Raw genomic sequence first — 20,094 nt, 5'->3', positions numbered from 1 at the left:
TGCCAAAGCTCTTATCAGGTTCACCTTTTAATACGAAATTTTACTTCCTGCATTTTCTTCCCCTCTTAGAGCAGAAGTATGTTTCAAAATGGCTTTCGTTGTGATGCATGTCAGGACTGGATGTATGTTGGGGTCCCTCCCCCGCCGTGTAGCCCTGGCAGAGGGGCCCTGAGGGCACAGACACGGGGCTTCCCTGCCCCTGCTCAGCCTCGTTCCCATTGGTTGGTTTGTGTTCCCTGCGCGGGCAGAAGGACCCTTGGTCCCGTGACTGGAACAGTTCCTGGGCAGAGCTCCGGCCATGCGGCTGGAGAAATAAACATCTCTGAAACAGCTAGCAAGAATCTGTCTGTCCATATATATTTCCTTTCCACGGGACTCCTGGTTTGATAGATGTATGTTGCAGGACCCCCAGTGCAACAGATGTACGCAGTTCAGAAAGCCTTTTCAGCTGCAGCTGCCTGAGGGCTGTCCCCGACAGCAGCAGAGGGAGAGTAGCAGCCCAGCACAAGTACTAACACCGCTCGGCTCTGGGCTACAGAGGTGGGACGGTTCAGCTGCCATGTGTGCATGGTCACAAGCACAATATGCTTCATTCACTGCCTACCCAGAGTGTATCTGGCAGTCTTTTCCATTGCCTTCCTCAAAGGTTTCCTTAAAGCACTATGCCATGTGTTAAATTTATTCCAGAATTAGTAGAAAGAGATAGAAGCAATCTATTCTATAATTACACGGATGAGGAAATGTGGCGTGTAGGGTTTTTTGTTTGTTTTTTTAATGTATTCAGCACAAAGCTGTCTTCTCCAGATGAAGTAAATTTATTCTGCTATGAAATACGCATTTTTAGATGGTTCTTGGTGTGCTGGTGTTTGAGATGACATTAGGTTATATTTGTCATTGTCAGTTACCTTCATTATTTAAGGCTTCCATCAGCCTGCGTAGTGGAGTTGATTTTTACTTCCCTGTGCGCATAGCAAGATAATTTCCATATTCTTTGACATGTCTTGAGTCTGCACCATGTAATAGTCTGAGATGAGAACAGAAGATATTGTATTCCTGTCTCATTATTTTGCCTTTAACTCCTCGACTGCTGCTTAATCGTGCTTGTATCATCAGAACATGAGAAGCTGATTGTTGTTGAGATCAAAGCAAACTGTAGCAGTAGAGTGCCTAATTAGCAGATATGTTTGCAAGCTGCCAGTTTTGAAAGAGGAAGAAACAGAGTTTAACCCTCTTTGGGACACTTAAAAAAGCAGCTTGAAAGTTAAGAGTCATTTGTCATACTGGAAAAATAAGAAGTGGAGAAAATTAATATGCATGTTTAATTTCTGAAGTTTCAGTTGTAGTTCCTTAAGAAATACCCTAAGAACTGTTGAATTAGCTGGCTCAAGCATACTTAGCAGCATAACTATAGAAGCACAGATGAAAGAACTTGCCTGGACTTAGCTAAATGCATGTATTTAGTCAGATGATTAACTAAATCTGAGGTCTGTGAGGCTCCAGTCCTGTTGTTGCTTGTACCTGAGCTCATTAGTGCAAAACTGCTTGCAGCATATTTATAAATACAGTGTAATTGCATATCAAGAATACATGATCTGTACTCCTGGAGGCTTAAGTCTTCCTGTTTTTTTCCCTGTGGTCTCTCTCTACTGGATGTTGTAAAGCAAATGATTTGACTACATACTTGCTTTCTCCCAAGTCTGTTGCTTTAATATAAATTGAATGTACCGATGGCGAAATATTTGAGAAGAGTGAAAAAACACTTAATGTGCCTAATCCTTAGAATGAAGGTTGACAATTTGAGTGGAAAAGTTTATAGGTGTTTTCCAGTGAAAACAGGAGCAGTATTTTCTATTGGGAAACTTTACCTTTTGAAAAATTACTATAAGCATATAGTAATTTAATTATGTGGCATAACAACATCTACATGAGACAAAAAAAGGGGTCATGCTGGGTACTGTAGAGAAAATAGCATGTTAACACATCATTTCATGCTCATTTGTCTTAATGTCAATTATGAGTTTCTGGGCTTGATTTTCATAGTGCAGTGGGAGATGTTTGCTTCTTACCATAAATTCTGTCAGCAGAAACCCAAATGTTGAGCCAGTGGAGAGTTATACGCCAAGAGTATTGGCCACTGATTGAAGTAGTTGTTCACATAATGTTTGAACTGAGCAATAGTGAATTTTTTAGGTCCTTAAAATGTGTGTTCTCAGCGCAGTTCCGTTGTAACTCGGCCAGTATTGGCTACCTCTGACCTTTTGGTGTGCAGGATTCTTGTTTTTGCAAAATTGACTATATATGAAAAGGAACTCCGTCTCATTATCACTTATATGTAGTTTAGTGTGCTTTTGGTAGCATCATGTGTTCAGTGTGAATCTTAAATATCTGTTTTTCCTACTGTTATCAGAGTTATAGAACTGGACTTTGATTCTCTGGAGCAGGTGTAAACTGGAAAAAGGGTGAAAGGGATACAGTAATACCTGTATATTAGGTTTGTGTTATAGAATGGACTGGCAGTTTATAAAGTTTTGGAGCTGCATGTTAGAATTATGGGAAAAGGACCTATTTGTTGTTAAGATAAAGAAAAAAGAAGCAGCAAAGTGTTCTATCTCTGAGCTCACTGATAAATATTGCCAACTAATTATTTTGTTGAGTTGCATTTCAGTAGAGTTGTGAGGTAAGGAAGTAGTGTCATGAATGACAGCTTCAGGCTGTAGGGTGTTTTTATCATGTAGTTATCGTTGTCACTGGTTGGCTAATAGTGCTATTGAGTTAGGTATTTTTGGTAGGGAAAACTTAAAAAACCCAAGCAAATAAACCAAACTGAAAACCCCAAACCTATCCTTATCCTCCAAATCTAATCAAAGGTTAGGGAGATTGCTGGTGATCTCAAATGCCTTTCAGATACTATATTGCTGTCACAGTACTTCAATAATAGATTGCAAATAGTCAATATAGAAATGTAACTTCAGCGAGTATCTATCAGCAAAGGAACACTGATTAATTTCCTTATTAGCAAAATTTTGTATTGTCTTTTAAATGACTTTCAGTGAGAGAATTTTATTTCAAGCATGAACCATTAATTTTGGATGTGATGACTTATTTCTGGTAATTGATTTATAAACAGTTTTGCTTCTGCATCCCTTTGTAATTAATGGAGGCTTGATTTTATTTTTATATATATGTATTTTTGGATACAGATCTAAGCCTTCATCCTACTAGTTTGTTGTCCAAAACTGGATGTGTCCTTTTCCAGTTCCAGTTCTGCCAATATTGGTGAAATTTTAAGGTAGATCTACTGCGGTTTTTTTTGTGTGGTTTTTTTTTTTAATATATTTTTTTTTAAATTCCTAATCTCACCCCAAACTTTTGCCTTCAGTGGGCCACATTTATTTCATGCATTGCCAGCCAGAATCATAGAATCATAGAATATCCTGAGTTGGAAGGGACCCACAAGGATCAATGAGTCCAACTCCTGGCCCTGCGCAGGACAACCCATGTGACTGAGAGTGCCACTGCTTCATCTGACTTTAGAAAGTGAAACAAATATAGAGCATTTTAGGAGATTTGTAATACATCAAAAAGTGAAAGAACTATAGTGAGTGTAATTTTTTTATGAAGGCTTCTTACAGTTACAAAAGAAGTTGTAATTGAGTCAGTTGTAATTATAGGCTTACCTGAATAATGTTATGTTTAGGGGACAGATTGGCTGAATATTTCACCACTGCATCAGACTGGGAAGGTGGCATTGTTCATTAACTTCAACGATGTGTAGCTGAGTAATATGCAAAACGTGCTCCTTTAGATTCTGGGCAATAAACGAGACATTAATAAAATGGTAATTTTTTTTTTTTTTTTAAATGTTGGTGGTCATTTGAAATTTAAGTAAAGCTTGTTGATGCAGCTACAATAGAATAAGGCAAAACATTAAAAAAGTTTCCTAGTGATGACTTCAAATCCATCCACTCTTCTTTTACTTTCTGGTTAACAGCTAATGGGAATGATGGGCTTTAATTCCACCCCTCCTCCCTGCCCCCAGATGTGAAAATAGACCCTAAAATTTGCAGTGCTGCCATCATTTCCTACAGCTGGGATGTCTTCAGGAGTTCAATTTGAGGCAATAAAGCTAAGTGCCCTAACTTGAACCTAGGAAATACTAAGGTGGGAGGCTCCACCTTTCACCTGGCAGGTGTCTGAACCTGGAGTGATGGTTCACTTATTTGTGGGAATAAAAGTGGTGGTATGTTGCTTCCAGATTTGGTCTTCACTTCATGCTGCTCAGGCAGTTTGAGAGTGGCACTGGTGTTACCAAAACTCGGTAAAATAAAAAAGTTCTTAATACCAAAGTAGCATTAAGAAGCAGGTATTGTTTATTTGGCTGGATGCAGGGGGGTAGCTCCTCCCAAAGCTGTGCATAGTGAGTGCAGGGAAGTTATATACTATATTTTACATAAATATTGATTGATTGTCCCAGAATATGATAATAATTTCCCTGAAATCATTAACATATTTCTCCTCTCCTTTAGGTATGTGTTGTGCAGTCTTGGGGCTCTCTCTGGTGGTCCCTGGTGGTCATAGGTGTTCCAGGTGACCTGGCTGAGTTGGCAGGGCACAGGGCTGGTGAACTTGCAGTTCTCCTTCTTACACAATAGACATTGTGCAGTTCCAGAGGCCAGTAGCTTTTGGAGACCAAGCCTTGTGTTAGCTCACAGGTGTAGACAATTTATCATCTGGTAACAGTGACTGCTCTGGATGTACTGGGACTGCCATTGCTGCTGTGGTGATGTGGTGGCAGGTGGTGGCTTCAGTCTTTCTTCTGTTCACATCAAGGCCTGTCAATGAACCCAGCTCTTCTGGGGTTATTTTTGTGTTTGGAAATATTCCGGGGGTAAGAGGAGGGAGCAGTACCCATCTGTGTTTCTTTTCAGAACGTTTTTATGACCCAGAGCAATCTGCAGTAGAGTCCAGTTTTCTTTTCCACTGTGGCTTGTTGCTGTTGCTCTGAGGTAGCTGATGATCCTAAGGCTCCCCAAAAAGAGGTGTGGAGTGAGCAATGCACTTGAAACTATGCTTGGCATGTCTGACTTGTCCAGAGCATCGGTTCTTGAGATAAGATCAGTTATGTTTTTACTTAAGTGAATCAGTGAGGGAGAAGTATCTATCTTTCTGTATTTTTAAAAAGTATTCTGCACTTATAAATATCTGTAATTGATTTAACAAGATAATTAATTGAAATAAGTATTTCTTGACCCTTGCCTTAAAGATGTCAAGAGGCTATTTTGAAGGCTGCTATTTCACAGCAGCTAACACAAACACATTGATGCTAGCTTCTGGTAAGTCTGTGGTACACTGTAATCATATGCACAACTTCACTTCGGACTAATTCTGTCTGTAGTTACTGTCAGCCCAAATTCAGATTCTTCCATTTTAGCAAAGTACATGCCTGTCTTCCATTTGCAGTAGTTTAATAAAAACCTACTTCTAATATTTTAACAAAAAATATTTCTATCAAAAAGTTTCAAGATGCTTCCTCTGTATTTATTTTTGCATTTTGACTGATTACAAATTAGACTTTCTAGCAGTGCCATCTACATTCTCCTCAGTACTTTTGTAAAGGTAAAATCTTATGTGGATGCCAAAACATTTTCTTAATGATATGCAATTGTTTAATTATCAGAGCCAAAGTTATTTCTAAATTCTAACTGAAAATGAAAGACTTATAAGTATTAAATTTGAGCTCATTTAGTAATTCTCAGCTGTCCTATTATGATATGCATTTGAGAGGGACAGAGGAAGGAGAGTAGTGCTTCAGCAGTAAGAAAGACTTTTCTGTTTAGAATAAAGCAAGGCCTGCCTTTTGTGGCTGATTTTTGTGGAAATGTGATTTTAGTCTCTTTGTTCTTATACAAGTCATTTTGTCCTTATACAGTAAGTCATACAACAAATAAGCACATGCTGAATGCAATAGAAGTAAGAATTTAGAACAATTCTATTTGGACCTTTGACAAATATTCATTACAAATGAATGTAGATATACAAGAGGCATGTTCAAGGGGAAGATGACACTGAACTGCAGTAATGTATTACCTATGTTCAGCAACGATGAGGTAATACTATTAAATAATGTTAAATTATTGCCATTATGTAGTGAACTTAAATCACCCTTCATTGAAGTGTGTTTTGATAAATGTGCTGGACTACCAAGGATTGCGTTCAGGTATGGGAAGAGATGGTGTTGGTTTCAGTGTTGCTACTTTAGGCTGTCCTGGTAGTTTCAGGCACAGGAAGGGAAGTAATGATACCAGCAATGCTTCTGCAGAGGAACTGGGGCAAGAAGCCAACAGTGACAATTTTGGAATTGAAGAGGTCTGAGGTAGGGGACCTCTATCAGTAGATGACTCAATATCAATAGCTTATGAAAGTAATATGAACATTACTACCAGTGTGTCAGTGGTCTGGATGCTGGTGGTCTTACATGGGCCAGAATACCTAATTAAGATGGTTGAGGGGGAGTTGAAGCCTTCCTCTCAGTCCTTCTTGAATCAGTTAACTTAAAAAGGAAAGTAGCTGGTTGGAGCATTAAACTTGAAGGCAGACATGAATGCAGTGTGAAAATAATAATGTATTTCAGCTCATTTTTTTTTGTATAATACTGGCATTTAAATCACTTAACAAGAGGAAGTGTGGATATGTATAAATTCAAGGATTATTAAAGAAAATGTAAAAGCAGTAGAATGCATACATTTATGAGTGAAACTATAGCAAGAAAAGTGTAGGAGTGCTATAATGTCAAGGGAAAGGGAGAGTGGACAGTATGAGGGGATTTTTAATTTATTTATTTTTTATTATTACTGGAGGATTGAGGGGAGAGTTGCTGATTAACTCACTGTGGGCTGGGACTGTTTTATTGTGTGGTAGTTTAATGCAGTAGGTTAGTCCTATTCTCAGATGAGAGATTTATCTGTTACCATTTGTTTGTCTAAGGCCTGGCTGTTTTTGCTTCTAATAGAAAGCATATTTCTTGTATGCCTTTTCTGTGTTTAAAAGCATATGTACTTTGAAAAGAAGAATTGTTGTTCTAGACAGTCTGCTTGCCTTAATTCCAGTATTTTGTGAAAACTGTAATGCCTTCAAGGCTTCTGTTGGGAGTAAGGATGGGAGGAAGGATCATTCTAGCATCACATATGCTCACGATTTCATTGTCAATTTTGAAAGTGTTTACTGCCTAATTTAGCTTTTCAACAGACACACCCAACATTATTTAAAATATTTCTTGATGTTAATCATGCAGGAAAAATAATGAAATATTAAGTGAATTCTTACAGTGGAGATACTGACCATAATACTGAGTAAATCCACTCTGCTTTCTTGTCAGTCAGGCCAACTACTATAGTTCAAGGAAGGGCTTAGTACAAGATTCTGTTGTTGAAAACAGTAGGATTTCATCTCCTCTAGCGTCTGTATCAAGATATCTTAGACTTCCTTTCAGATGTCTGAACAAGGTAAAACCAAAGTAAAATATAGATTACTATAAAGGAAAAATAGTAAAGGTGGCTGTTAGAATGCCCTGCACATGGTAAGGTACAGACAATATTAGCTCTACCTGTTTTGGATCTGGTGCACATTTACAACAAAAAGAAGGTACAAGCATTAATAATAGCAGTTAATTCTCTTATATCTTTCTCCTACTAGACTAAATTGTATTATTATTTAAGTGTTTTTGGCTTGGGATCCAAACTTAAACCAGCATTAATTTGTGTACTAATTGCAAATGATTGCCTTCCATTTTTTTCTTGGGAAGCTCAAGTGGGATTCATCTGAAATGAAAATTAGTGCAGTCTGGGAAGGGCCTAGTGTCTGACAGTGGATTTTGAGACTGGATTTAACCCCTTGTGTCCTAGTGCTGGCCAGGACAGAGTTAATTTTTTGTTACGGTACCAGGTGTGGTGGTGTGTGCTGTAGTCCTGGCTGCCAGGGAAGCTGAGCCGGCTGGTCGGATGGCTGAGCCCAGGAGTTCTGGGCTGCCCTGTGCTGTGCTGAGTGGGCATGGCCAAGACCCAAATGCTCCTCATTACTGTCTTACCTCATTGCTGAGGAGGTGAGGGAAAGGGTCTCTTTCTCTTGTTACTGAGAAGAAAAGGGTTTCTTTCTGGTCCTGGAGAAAGTGTTGGGGGTGGAGGGTCTGTCCACCATTGTTTTTCATTGTCCTGGACTTGCTGAGCGTTTTTGCATGTAAATAACCCTCTCTTTGAACAGTTTTGTATTTAGTGTTGTTGCTGTTGCTGTTCATTGTCTTATCTCATTGCTGTTTCCAGTAAATGTCCTTATCTCAATCCTCGATATCTGCCTTTTTTGTGTCCCACCCGAGTGGGAAGGGAGCATCTTAAGATTTTCTTTTTTACTGGGAATACTAAGTCGGGGAATACCATTCCTAAACCACAGTACCCTATGAGAAAGTGCACTTCTTAACCCAAGAGTGATGATGTTCCCAGTTTTAGAACAAACTTTAACAGAATGAACCTTTTTGTTTCTTGAATTCTCTGTTATTCTAAGGAGCAGGGCAAGACTTACTGCTTTTCAAATATTGATTCCTAGGATGATAAAATGCCCTAATATTATGCTACAGTGATGAAGTTGAAAATTATTTAACATAATTTTCCTGATAGCTTCTAGAGTGAATTAATACAGAGTTTCTAAAAGAGTTGTGCATATTGTATGTCTGCTTGACAAAATAGGTATTGCTGAAGCATTTTGTTGGTGGCTTGTTTGGAGCTGTCTGGATGTTGCTGGAAGTCTGGAAACCTTGCAGTTCCATAACAGTGTTTGTAGTCTGCATTCTAGCCTGATAGATTTTTGTAATCAGGGATCCCAGCACTAGGAAATGTTTGGTTTCACTCTTCTCAGAGAACTTCATCTTACCGGTGTCTGAGGAAAAAAGGAAGGAAGGAAAAGGCATAGACTTCTTCTGATGTAGAATACATAAAAGAAGTAAAACGTACCTATTTAAATGGAAGGTTTGTATAACTTAGTTTCTTGCATTCATTTCTTAATTCTCTTTTTCCGGTCCAGATGAGAAGGAATTAACCTTTTGATGATAGATATAAAGCTCTCTCTGACTGCATATGTCACTGGTATATTTCAGGGTTGACATCAATGGAATATCAAAGATATGTATATTGCAATCAATGCCTTAAGCTTTTTATGGCACCCCTTTAGTTGAAGGTGATGGGAGCCTATGCAAAAAGGAACCAGAATTCGATAGAGGCAGGCAGAGAGACCAGATGGGAAACTAATTCAGGTTTTCCTGTTCTGGGAAATGTTATCCTAGATAATTGGGCAAGAAACCACAGCTTTGTTGTACATTTTTCTTCTAGTCTCGGGCAGGCTGTTAACAAATTGGGTGAAAAAATATTTATGGGTTCTGGTTTACCAATGTAGCAAAGAACAATAGCACATTTGGAAGATTAATTGGAAAGTGTTAAAAGACTATCATGTGCTGCTGCTTGGGAACTTCTAGCTTCCAAGACAGTCCCTTCGCAGAGACTTCAGCAGCTCTCTGTGGATCTACTGTTAAAATAAGATTATGAAGCTAAGGCTTTTGATTTCTTGGCAAACCTGTGCAGATTTACTAGGGTACAAATCCTGTGTCAGTGGTCATGTGCATACCCACTGCACAGCTGTCTGAGATGACCAGATTAATGAGGTGGGAATTAGTAATTTCAGGAAGGAAATGTTTAGGCCATGTGGTTTGGAGATGTTTTTCATTTGATCTGTTCAGTCAAGATCTTGCATTGTGTTTTTGAAATGAGATTTTATTAAAATTCTTCTGAATTGTTGCTTTGCATCAGCCTGTTGGTCTTCCAAGAGACATCAGTTGCTTTAGTAATATGATTGTCTCACTTTTGCATAGTTTTCAGAGGTAAGTAAGAACTTAAGGTGGACATATTGCCAAGACTAGTATATAGCCTGTTGTCCTGTTTCTTGGCACTGGCTAGAAAGTAAGCAGAAATGAACAGTGTCGATATATGCTTGTGATCTTAGTATACTTCCCTGAATATTCTCCTTGCTGCTAGTTTGTAGCTCAGATTTCATGGGCTGGAAGTGTGGTCTGCCTAATTAGTACCTGTGGGGAGACAGTCCAGACTGAGTGGCATCCCAGTGTGATGGGGGGGCGTGACCCTGTGTGGCCCTGGGCTCGAGGTTTCCTGCTCCACAGCGAAGTGACACCACTGAGCAGAGAGCATAGCACTGAGAGCCCCGTGTGGGTGCTCCTAAGGAATGGCTGGCCTGCACCTTGGTAGTCTCCCCTTACCTGGGACACTGGATAAAGATTCTTGGAATTGAGTGATACATAGTAGGTAGATTGTGAGGAATTTTGGAACAGAAGCAGAATAGTTCTCACCCACAAAATGGTATAATCACACACACGGTAAGTGTCTTCTTCACTTCATTAGAATCTCACTTTGTCCCTCAGACTGAAAACCTTATTCCTTTAAGTGGTAAATAGAGGACTATTTTTTAATACATTTTTTAAATTTTCATTTTTGACTGGCTTTTAGAGTTTGAGTTTCTTTTGGTTCAGAACTAGCAGTCTGGGTGTTTGAAACTGTTGTTGCTTTAAGTGTGTTTCTCTGTAGGAAAAAGGTACCGTTGTTGTAAGAACAGTGAAAAAATTAATTTGCCTGGTATCTTGTGGGAGAATGATGTGAAGGACTAGCAAGTGAATAGCAGGAATTCTGTTGGGATCAGCTCTGGTCAGGGCTGCAGTGAAAGCTGTTTCACAGTGGCAAGAGTGTTATAGTAAACTGTCCATTGCATTGCCTCATCTGCAACATCTCGTATTTCAACTCACTCTTTCTTAACTTGACAGGCAAATATTTGCTTCCCAGTGCAACTGGACAGCAGCTGTGGCAGCCTATAGAGACCACTAATCTTGTTCGGATGCACTACCAAACATTTGGACAGTCAGCACCTTCACTGACTGCTAGTTTGGTGAGTAATTTTTTTCAAAGCTAGAAATGTAGTAAAAAAATTGTATCTGTATCTATTGGTGGGAGGATGGGGATCAAACCCGAGTCTATTTCCAGGCCAATCTCTCCTCCTTCAGCTACTTTTTTAAAGTACCTAATGCACGCCTGCACAGTACATTACTTATTATGTTGAGTGCAGCTGAATAACATTTATGGTAGCAGTAACTCTGAATTGGGTTACTGGATTTCGCATAAAGCCTGAGCTGAATGTTGCATTAATGAATGTTTGCATTTAAATGGTTTCTTTCCTTAAAAAAGGCATGCAATAGAAGGCAGGTGTCCTTTCTCCTGAGCATTCTTTTCTATCAATGTCTATTTCCACTTCCTGAAGTACTTTGTCCTCATGAGGACGTAGTTGTATGAAGCATGAGTATAATGGAGTCTTTTGGATAAAATGATAAGGGAAGAGGAAGGGGCAGAGATGCATCATACACTTGAACTTTCAGCTATTTGTTTTCAAGTGTCCATTTTACTGTTTCGTGTTTTTGTACATTAATATCTTAAGAAGCGTTGAAATTTAATGCAGGGCCCTGTATATTAGCCTATGCTTTTCCTCAAAGAGTTACGGTAATATATTTCTTGTTTAAAGAAAGATAAAAATTATTAGTGCTTTGCCTGCTCCCTCTCCTGCCTTTTGACTGGCCATTAAAACTTTGTTGATCCCTATCTACTTTCTAGGCGAAGCTTATTTTGTGATTTGTTTTGGATTTTTTTTAAACTATGTTGAACAAATATCACCATGACACTTTTTCATATCATATTGATAGGTAGATGGCTCCATGATCTGTCTGAAGTAGGATTTCACTTCAAATGCAACAAGTCTTCACCTATAAACCCTGGCTTCTGCTTGGTGGTGGTGCTGTTTGTGGCTCTTTAGGGCAGATATGGCTTTTTGGACTCCACATTTACTACAAACACTTGATTTTATTGAACCCTAATATTTTCTGGGGAACTAAGTGTCAACCTATGTATTTTGTTAATTATGAATGAAGTATTTGGATTATGTATAATTGAAATTAAAAAGTAAGTAGATACTGGTCAGAAATGGATTTAAATTGTATTAAGCCCACATTTTTTCTTCTTTCTATATTTGTGAATAAAAAATTACTTCTTTCAAATTAGCTAAGTTTAAAAAGGGCTGTGTTGCTGTTTGATGCTCTGTTTCTATTTGCACAGCTATTAGGTGGCATGCTGATAGCAATATTGTGCCTTTGTTTCCCTGTGATGCTGAAACTGTTGGAAGAGGAAGATGCAACACCATTTTGACAAAAAGTACTTTAAATAGTCATAAATGGTCATAAAACAACAGACTAATGAAAAATTCAGTGAGCCTTGCTTCCTTAAGGGCCTTTCACTCATCACCTATATAGTTTTATGGCATATCTGTCTGCTACAGACTTCTTCCTTCCTGTCTCTCCACATCTTTTATGTGTGCCTGACTGCAGTTTCTTTCATGTTGGTGCAAAAGCAGGCAAGAGCCATCTAAGGAGATCTGAGCAGAGGGTGGAGGTGTGGGTTCCTCAGAAGTATTTAGTTTTTATCTGGACCTGCTGATCAGACTTGCCTCCTAAGGAGGTTAATGTTAGTGTCACATAGGCAGAGCTCTTTTCAAGCCTCCTTTGACAAATACCTTGCTGTCAGGCTTTTGAATGACTCTGGTCTTTGCTTAAAAGGGGGCATAAGTTAGGGATCACTCCCCCTCCTTGCATATTTTTCTTTTCCCCTTGATTCTGTGATTTGGCAGAGTTGAATTCAGGAGGCTTATTGTTAGATTCTAGTAATTGGAGCTTTTAATCATATTTAGGAAACGGTTTACTCTTACGCAGAAGAGATTTGTATGAAGAATTTTCATGTAGCTGTTCACAGTCTGAGTTGAAATTACTTTAAATGTATTGCCTCACTCATCTGAAAAATGGTTAGGCTGTTATTAATTCTTTTACTAGGACTGATAATTCTCGCTTGGGTTGATTCTCAGCTGATATGGATCTGACTGAGCAAGGATTATGAGCCAATATAGACAAGAATGACAAGTGAACAGGTCAAAGATACATGCTAGTGTTTAGTGCAATTGCAAACCTGGTACAAAAGACATATTTTTTTTTCCTTGTTCTGTCAATAAATTATTAAAAATTCACAAAATCTCTTACTGGTTCACAGGTGTAAAACCTTTCTGTGGGAAGCTATAGATTTTTATACGGAATATTGATTAAAAATGGGCTGCAGGTGTTGCTTTAGGTAGAGTTCAATAGCTATGCATGATTCATTCCTGTAGTATAGGCAGCTGGACTATAAATTAAAAATACGGCTTCCATGTAGACCCACAGAACTGTGTTAAAGATGTATAGGAGAAGGCTGATTTTGTGATGATTGGGCAGTAGATTGGATTTGATGTGGAGCCTTAATTCACAGAATCTGAGTTGGAAGGGACCCAGAAGGATCATAAAGTCCAGCTCTTGGCCCTGCAGAGGACAACCCCATAAATCACACCATGTGCCTGAGAGCATTGTCCAGATGCTTCTTGAGCTGTCAGGCTGGGTGCTGTGACCACTTCCCTGAGGAGCCCATCCCAGTGTCCAAACACCCTCTGGGTGAAGAACCTTTTCCTGATATCTGACCTAAACCTCCCCCTGAAGTTACAACTTTACTCCATTCCCTTGCGTCCTGTCACTGGCCACCACAGAGAAGAGATCAGTGCCTGCCCCTCCTTTTCCCCTCATGAGGAGGTTATAGCCTGCAGTGAGGTCCCCCCACAGTTCAGACGCAGCTACGTGATAGGTCGTGTTACTCTTCATTTTCTGTCACGAGCATTTCAAACTGTCCATGACAGACAGATTCTGTGGTGATGAAACAGACGATGGGAGTCTGCACAGAGAATTAATGAAGACTTAAAAACATGAAGAAAATGATGCAGAATGTCTTCAACACTGAATAGAAAGGGAAAGCTGAGTTGAGGAGTGGTTCTGCTTTAGGATGTTTTTATGGGTTGTGTTGGTCTGGTCAGTCTCTTCCTCTCCACAGTCAGTAAGATGTGCTCCTGGAAGGCAACTCAGTGTGTTTCAGTGCTGGGTTTTGCAGGAGTGTAGGGAAACTGGTAGTTTGTCTGATTCCTTGCACTGTAAGCTGACAGTTATCTCACTTGACTTCAGGCATCTTTTCAGGGTAGGATGGTTGGGGGGTTAACTTGGAGTTGCTGCCTCATTCAGTGTCCGAAGTTTGGGAGTCATTCTCCTCTACCAGACCCCTGCCACTCCAGACGTATTTTCAAATACCATTTGTAAACTTACTGTTTTGACTTTTCCATTTATTACTGTGAGCAGAATTTTTGGAAAATACTTCAAAATAAATTGAAATTCAGCCAGTTTTATAAAATTTCTCATTGTAATGAGCTGATATGCTTAAAATCATGATAACAGGTCTGAAACTGAGCAATTACTTACTGTTTTATACACAGAAAAATTTTGTGTGACACAGATTGAAAAAAATTCTTGATTTAACATTTTCTCGTTAGCTACATATATGAAAACAATGGAAACCTAAACATAAAGTGTCTTTATGATACATAATGTGTAGATGAAAGGAAAAGAATTTGGCCAAATTAATTGGGTAAAATTTCTTCAGATTTGTCTTTGTCATGGTTTAATGTCAAACTCCTGTTATGGGATTTATTGATTTATTGCTTGTTTGGCTGTCTGGTGGTTTTTTCCCTAATGAAAATTAAGTAATCTCTTACTTTAAGGAGCGAGAAGTCTTTCATTTTGTTTATCTGTTTATGTAAATAAAAAACCCCTCTGTGCTGAGGGAAAGATTTCTCACAGTCCAGAGAGCTTCCTGAGACGGCATATTTCATGACTGCTTTATGGTAACTTGCTCTATGAACTATTCACATAATAAAAATACACTATAAACAAGATCCTCAAATGAAACACGTAGATTGTAATACACTTGGCTTTTAAATTCAGTCAAGACTGGATGTATGATTTCAGCTTTATGGGAAGTATTGAGCTTAGGTTGGCTATTCCTTCTGTTGCATGAGGTGAGTATGCAGCATGAAGTAAATCCCTGAGAGGCATGTTATTTCTTCTTGGAGATGTGAAAGATGTCAGTGAAATGACTAAATTTTTACTTAGTTTAATAATGCATCATCTTTTAGTACTTGGAAATAGCTTCTAGTAACATCAAAACTAGAAAAGAAGTAAAACTGTCCTTTGTGAATGGCTTATGTCCTTTCCTATTAAGCAGGGAAGGAATGTTTTGTCTTGGTATGACTGGGAACATTTGCTACTTTTTAGCATACGACTTTATTTTTTGCAGGATTTACCTCTTGCTTTCTTCCCCCTCCAAACCACTTATCCCCCTGCAAACTGCCTTTCCCAAAACTACAGAAGACTGAATTTAGAAACATCTGTACTTTGGTTGCTTTTTATTGCCACTTTATCAGTGTTAATTTTTAAGAATGGTCTTACAAAAACTGGAGGGGGCTAATTATATGAAGTACTGGTTTACAAGTTGGAGTGCTGAAAGGAAAAAACATAAGAAATATTCAGTGTCTATGAAAAGCAGTTCTACTTCTTCAGAAAGAGCTTTGCATCTTCCTTTCTTTTAAATAGTATAATACTGAAAATGAGTAAGAGTGTCTTTGTTAAATATGCTATTAACTTCAGCTAAATTGACATAATGTTGACAGTTATTATGAGAACTGTTTCAAAACTAATTATGCTAATTAGAACTTAACTACCAGTAATTGCATGTATTCAAACAGCACACCAACACCCTTTTGTGTGTTTTATTCCCCAGATGTAAGACAGCAATTTGTTGTCTGAGAAGCTGCAAAATTACACCATAGATAATAAATGATTGCGAACAAATAAAACACATTCTTTAGAAGCACTAATTGGTTAGATAAGCAAATGGCATATCAGTTGTGCTTAGCCAACCTAAATTATTTTAAAAAGGCCTTTATATAAATGTTTTATTTTGAAATTGTAGGGCATTTTTCCAATCATTGTCTGTGTTCAGTTTTATCTAATGAATATCAGGTGTAGCTGAATTTATTTTTAAGTAAACTTCCTTGAAAGCAAGAGGAACCTGCATCTGAAACTTGGGTTGCTTTAAGTTTTAGTTCTTTATGTCCAGGGATTCAGGTTTTCAATGCTTAAATGTGAGCAGCTAATTAATACTCTGAAAGTTTATGCAGAGCAAGTACAACGATGGCACTTGTGAGAAGCACAAAAACCATATAATAGAAATTGCCAAAGTAGCTGCTCTTGGCTTGTTATCTGGTATCTCCCCAAAATAGTTAGCTAGACATCAGAAACACTGAATCTGAATTGAGGACATTGCTTGAGTGCTAAACCACTGTATAAAGTTGAAAACCATATTCTTGTTTAACTTAAAATGAGTTTAACATCTAAGAGTAATTACTGAAAATCTTTTTAAAATGTGAGGTTTTTTTATTCCTATGAAATGCTAAAATTGTCAAGTAATGATAGCAGGTTTTCTGTGCTTCAATTGCTTCTAAGACTAGAGAGTTATTCTCCCTTGTGTATTTTATTTCATTAATTCCTTACCCATGAATATGTATTTGCATTCATATTTCTTTGTCTGTATTTGCCTTTTAACAAATACTTAATTGCAGTTCTAATCCAGTAGAATTAGATCTAATAATAGATAGATCTAATTTAGTAGCAGCAAGAAGGAGGTGAACATCCATCTTCGTAGACATGCCTATATGCTCTGTATTTGTACACAGCAAAAAGGCTGGAGTCGACCTGGTCCAGAGCTGTGAAACTGTAATACTTTGACAAGCTGATGCAAGAAGTTGGTGACTGGGTGCTCTCTTTCATAAATATATCTCTATTTGTCCCTATCATTGTTTTCAAAATAGTCATGGCATACTTGAGTTTAAAACAAAACTGTAGATTCAGTTGCTTGACAGAAGTCTAGATATTGACTCCTTTCCTAAGTCATCTGATTAAAACTAGTGGCTTTATTCTTACACTTTTCTTGTTCATTCTTGGATATGGAAAAAATACAGACATGGTGATGGCTGGGATTAACACTTCTTCCAGAGAGAGTTTGTAATTTCTCAGATTGAGAACACAGCTTGTGCTGCAATTATCATTAGTTAAAGAATAATGGGAAAAGTAGGTAAAATAATAATCTCTCAGAGAAGATTAACCTAGGTTAAAAAGCCCTGTGAGCATATACAGTGTGTTTTTCAAAAATACCCCGTTTGTGTGAAGTAGGTCACTTCCCATCGGCATCAGTTAGCTTCCAGCTGTCAGGATGCTCTGAGCATGAGAGAGAATGGAAAGGAGATACTGCACAGTTTATTAGAGCTGAATGTGGATATAACCCTCTTCTGTATCCTATTAATGGTACAGAATGAGTAGATACCAAATGTATGTAGGAGCTAAGCAATACATCCCTGTTTTGCACGATGCTTATGTTTTTCCAGGTGTCCCATATAATAGTCGTCTTCCTTCATGACAGGCTTACCCTCAACAGTGAAAAGGCTCACTAGGACCAGTTTCTAGTTCTAGATAATCAAGAATCTAGGGCTGTTAAAATAGCTTCCTTTAGGCTGTTAAAATTTTTGTCAGCTGAGTATATGTTTGTTCTTCTAGATTTTTGTTTGGTTTGTAGGACCCACATGGTTAAGATCAGTGAGCTAGGTTAAATGTAGTCCTTCACCTCTGGAACTGAAGCTTCTGACTGTGTGTTAGGAGTGGCTCTGAATAAGGGCTTATTCTTGTCTGCTGTGATGTTTGGGTTGTCTGTGTGTGGTGTTAGTGATGGTTATCCTAAAATGTCATCTAGAATTGTATTGCCGGTATCACTCAAAAAGTGGGAAAAGTGGAAAGTGTTAAAAAAGTGAGGCCATGAACTTTTCATCCAGGTAGTATTGTCCGTGTGAGAAACAAAGGAGTAGTGGTATTTGGCAGTAAACTGTATAACCAGAAGAAATCAATGTGCTATCATTTATAGTGGCTGAAGTTTAGATGGCTTTCTGGGAATAAAAATTTCTCAGCTTGTTGTTCGACTTTACTTAGAGGGTAACTGCATAAAATTATAATCTGTAATTAACAAGGGATATAACTCAGGAATATAGTGATAGACTTCTTTGGCCTTAGGTCAAAAGCTTCTGCAACTCCTTAAACAATTTATAGGTGTGGAAATGGAAGGGGGATAAAGAGGTTAGAAAGGACATGAAGAGCAGGAAGAAACTGGAGAAATGGCTGACATTTGGAAGAATCTCGTAAAATTTAACCATAGTGCTGTCTCCTGTTCCCCCTGGTCACAAAAAGCAGACTACTGTGAATTCATTGTCTATCAGTTAACATACTAATTGAAACACTGATTCATCTACAGTTTTTAACATTTAATGAGAAAATAGTAAATGGTAAGTTGCAAGGAGATTCTCCTTTGCTTGAGTAGTGTATGCTCATGTACAAATCTAATTTGATTGGTCTGATTTCTAGTCTCAGAAGTATGTAATGAAAGTTTAAACTAATTTCAATCCCAGCTCTGGCTTTAAAATAAACTGAGATAAAGTGGGCATGGGGAATAACAGGATGAGTGTAGGAAAACTATTGTCTATACTTCTGTCTGCATTCAGGATCTGAAGTGAGAGGTGTGGATAACCTCAAAGTGAGTGCTCCCTGTGTGCCGTAGGTGAGCAGTAGTAGCTTAGGGTGTTGCTTGGTGTTCTTAAAAGGCAGTTAAAATTTCTTTGCTGTCTTAGGAGTTTGGTACTCATGCCTAATTAGGATAGGTTGATTAATTTTAAAAAAATGCTGTACAGGACAAGATACTGTTCCACTGACCTGAATTTTAATAGTGATACTCTATTTTGTCAAGAAACTTAGTTTTTAGCATTGTAGAAACTTCCTTCCCAGTGTTGCTATCGCTATAGAAAACTTGATCACTGCTTTGGCAGTTTCAGTTGACAAAAATGCAAATACTGAAGTTCTTTGAGCTTCCTAGTAAAGTTTAGCCTAAAATGATGGGATTGTTTGGAAGCTGATGAGGCATATTCCTTTCTGTTCCTTTTTTTTTTTGCTGTGGGGTAGCATCCTTATGTTAAAGGACAACTAAATGGGGCACAATTCTAAATTGAGGAAGTAACATTTTTATTTTACTTCCTGTAAGCCAACATGTTCTCGTGCCTGTGGTACTTGCAAAGTGACTGTAATGTAGCAGAGGATGGAAGCAGACAGTGTGGAAACTATAGCTCTCATTCCTCAAGCTGAAGTACTCCCATGGTTCTGATGATAGCTGTAACTTTCAAAACAAAGAGACTCATACTGGGTTGAATGACACTGCTGACTTGAAAGCACTGCAGCAGGGAGGGGAAATGTAGTTTTTCCAGATCTCTGGTGGGAATGAACATTCCTCCTCATTGATTTCTTTTTTTTTTTTTTAAGTTCCACAAAGTAAAGGTATCTGGCAAGAATTTTTCTGAACATACAGCAGAGTACGTTTGTGTTGGATGGTGCATGGCTACTTCTAATCTCCTACAGTTTTAGGTTTAAAAGCAATTGCTGTTTTACTGACCTGAAATTTTAAGTGGGTTGACTGCCACAGTTGGTTTTGACACATGCTGCTGGGTATTTGTACCTCTAGTTTTCAGTCAGACTTTCTTGTACATTCATGTGAAACCAGATGTGTTACTGTAAAATGCACTTTTGTCCTGTGGAGGCAGGTGGGAATGTGGACTTTGATATTTTTTACCATACGTTACCTTTTAGCATTCTTGCAGTCTCTCTCTTGTTCTGATATACAGTGATTTAAATTGTTCTGGCTTCACTGGTGTGATGGAGTCATTGTGTTTGTTTCCCTCTTCTGTACCCTGCCACAATGGACTGATGACTTTTAGCATCACCTCTGTTGTCATCTCAGTAAAACTAGAAAGCATTGTTGTGGTTTTTTTTCTTCTTTTATCACAGTATGCCCAATTATGATGCATATGTCTATATCCAGTTCTGTCAGATTTTTAATAATGCAGTAGTACAGTAAGGTCATTGGCATCTATTAAGGATTTCTTTCATGGTGTTGTGGAGAT

General features: G+C 38.2%; 1 protein-coding gene across 4 annotated transcripts in view; it reads left to right on the top strand.

Moving 5' to 3' along the window:
- The window catches only part of MAST4 (microtubule associated serine/threonine kinase family member 4), a 286,598-nt gene that overhangs the window by 68,389 nt on the left and 198,115 nt on the right, over positions 1-20,094 (top strand). For all 4 annotated transcript variants that reach the window (XM_039566713.1, XM_039566712.1, XM_039566711.1 and 1 more), the window contains exon 3: positions 10,871-10,992. In XM_039566713.1, coding sequence (XP_039422647.1) covers positions 10,871-10,992 — 122 coding nt within the window. The remainder of the gene's footprint in view (positions 1-10,870; positions 10,993-20,094) is intronic.

The sequence above is a fragment of the Corvus cornix genome, chromosome Z (genome assembly GCF_000738735.6).
Source record: "Corvus cornix cornix isolate S_Up_H32 chromosome Z, ASM73873v5, whole genome shotgun sequence".
In the NCBI taxonomy this organism is placed as follows: Eukaryota; Metazoa; Chordata; class Aves; order Passeriformes; family Corvidae; genus Corvus; species Corvus cornix.
This window is presented reverse-complemented; position numbering and strand designations above follow the sequence as displayed.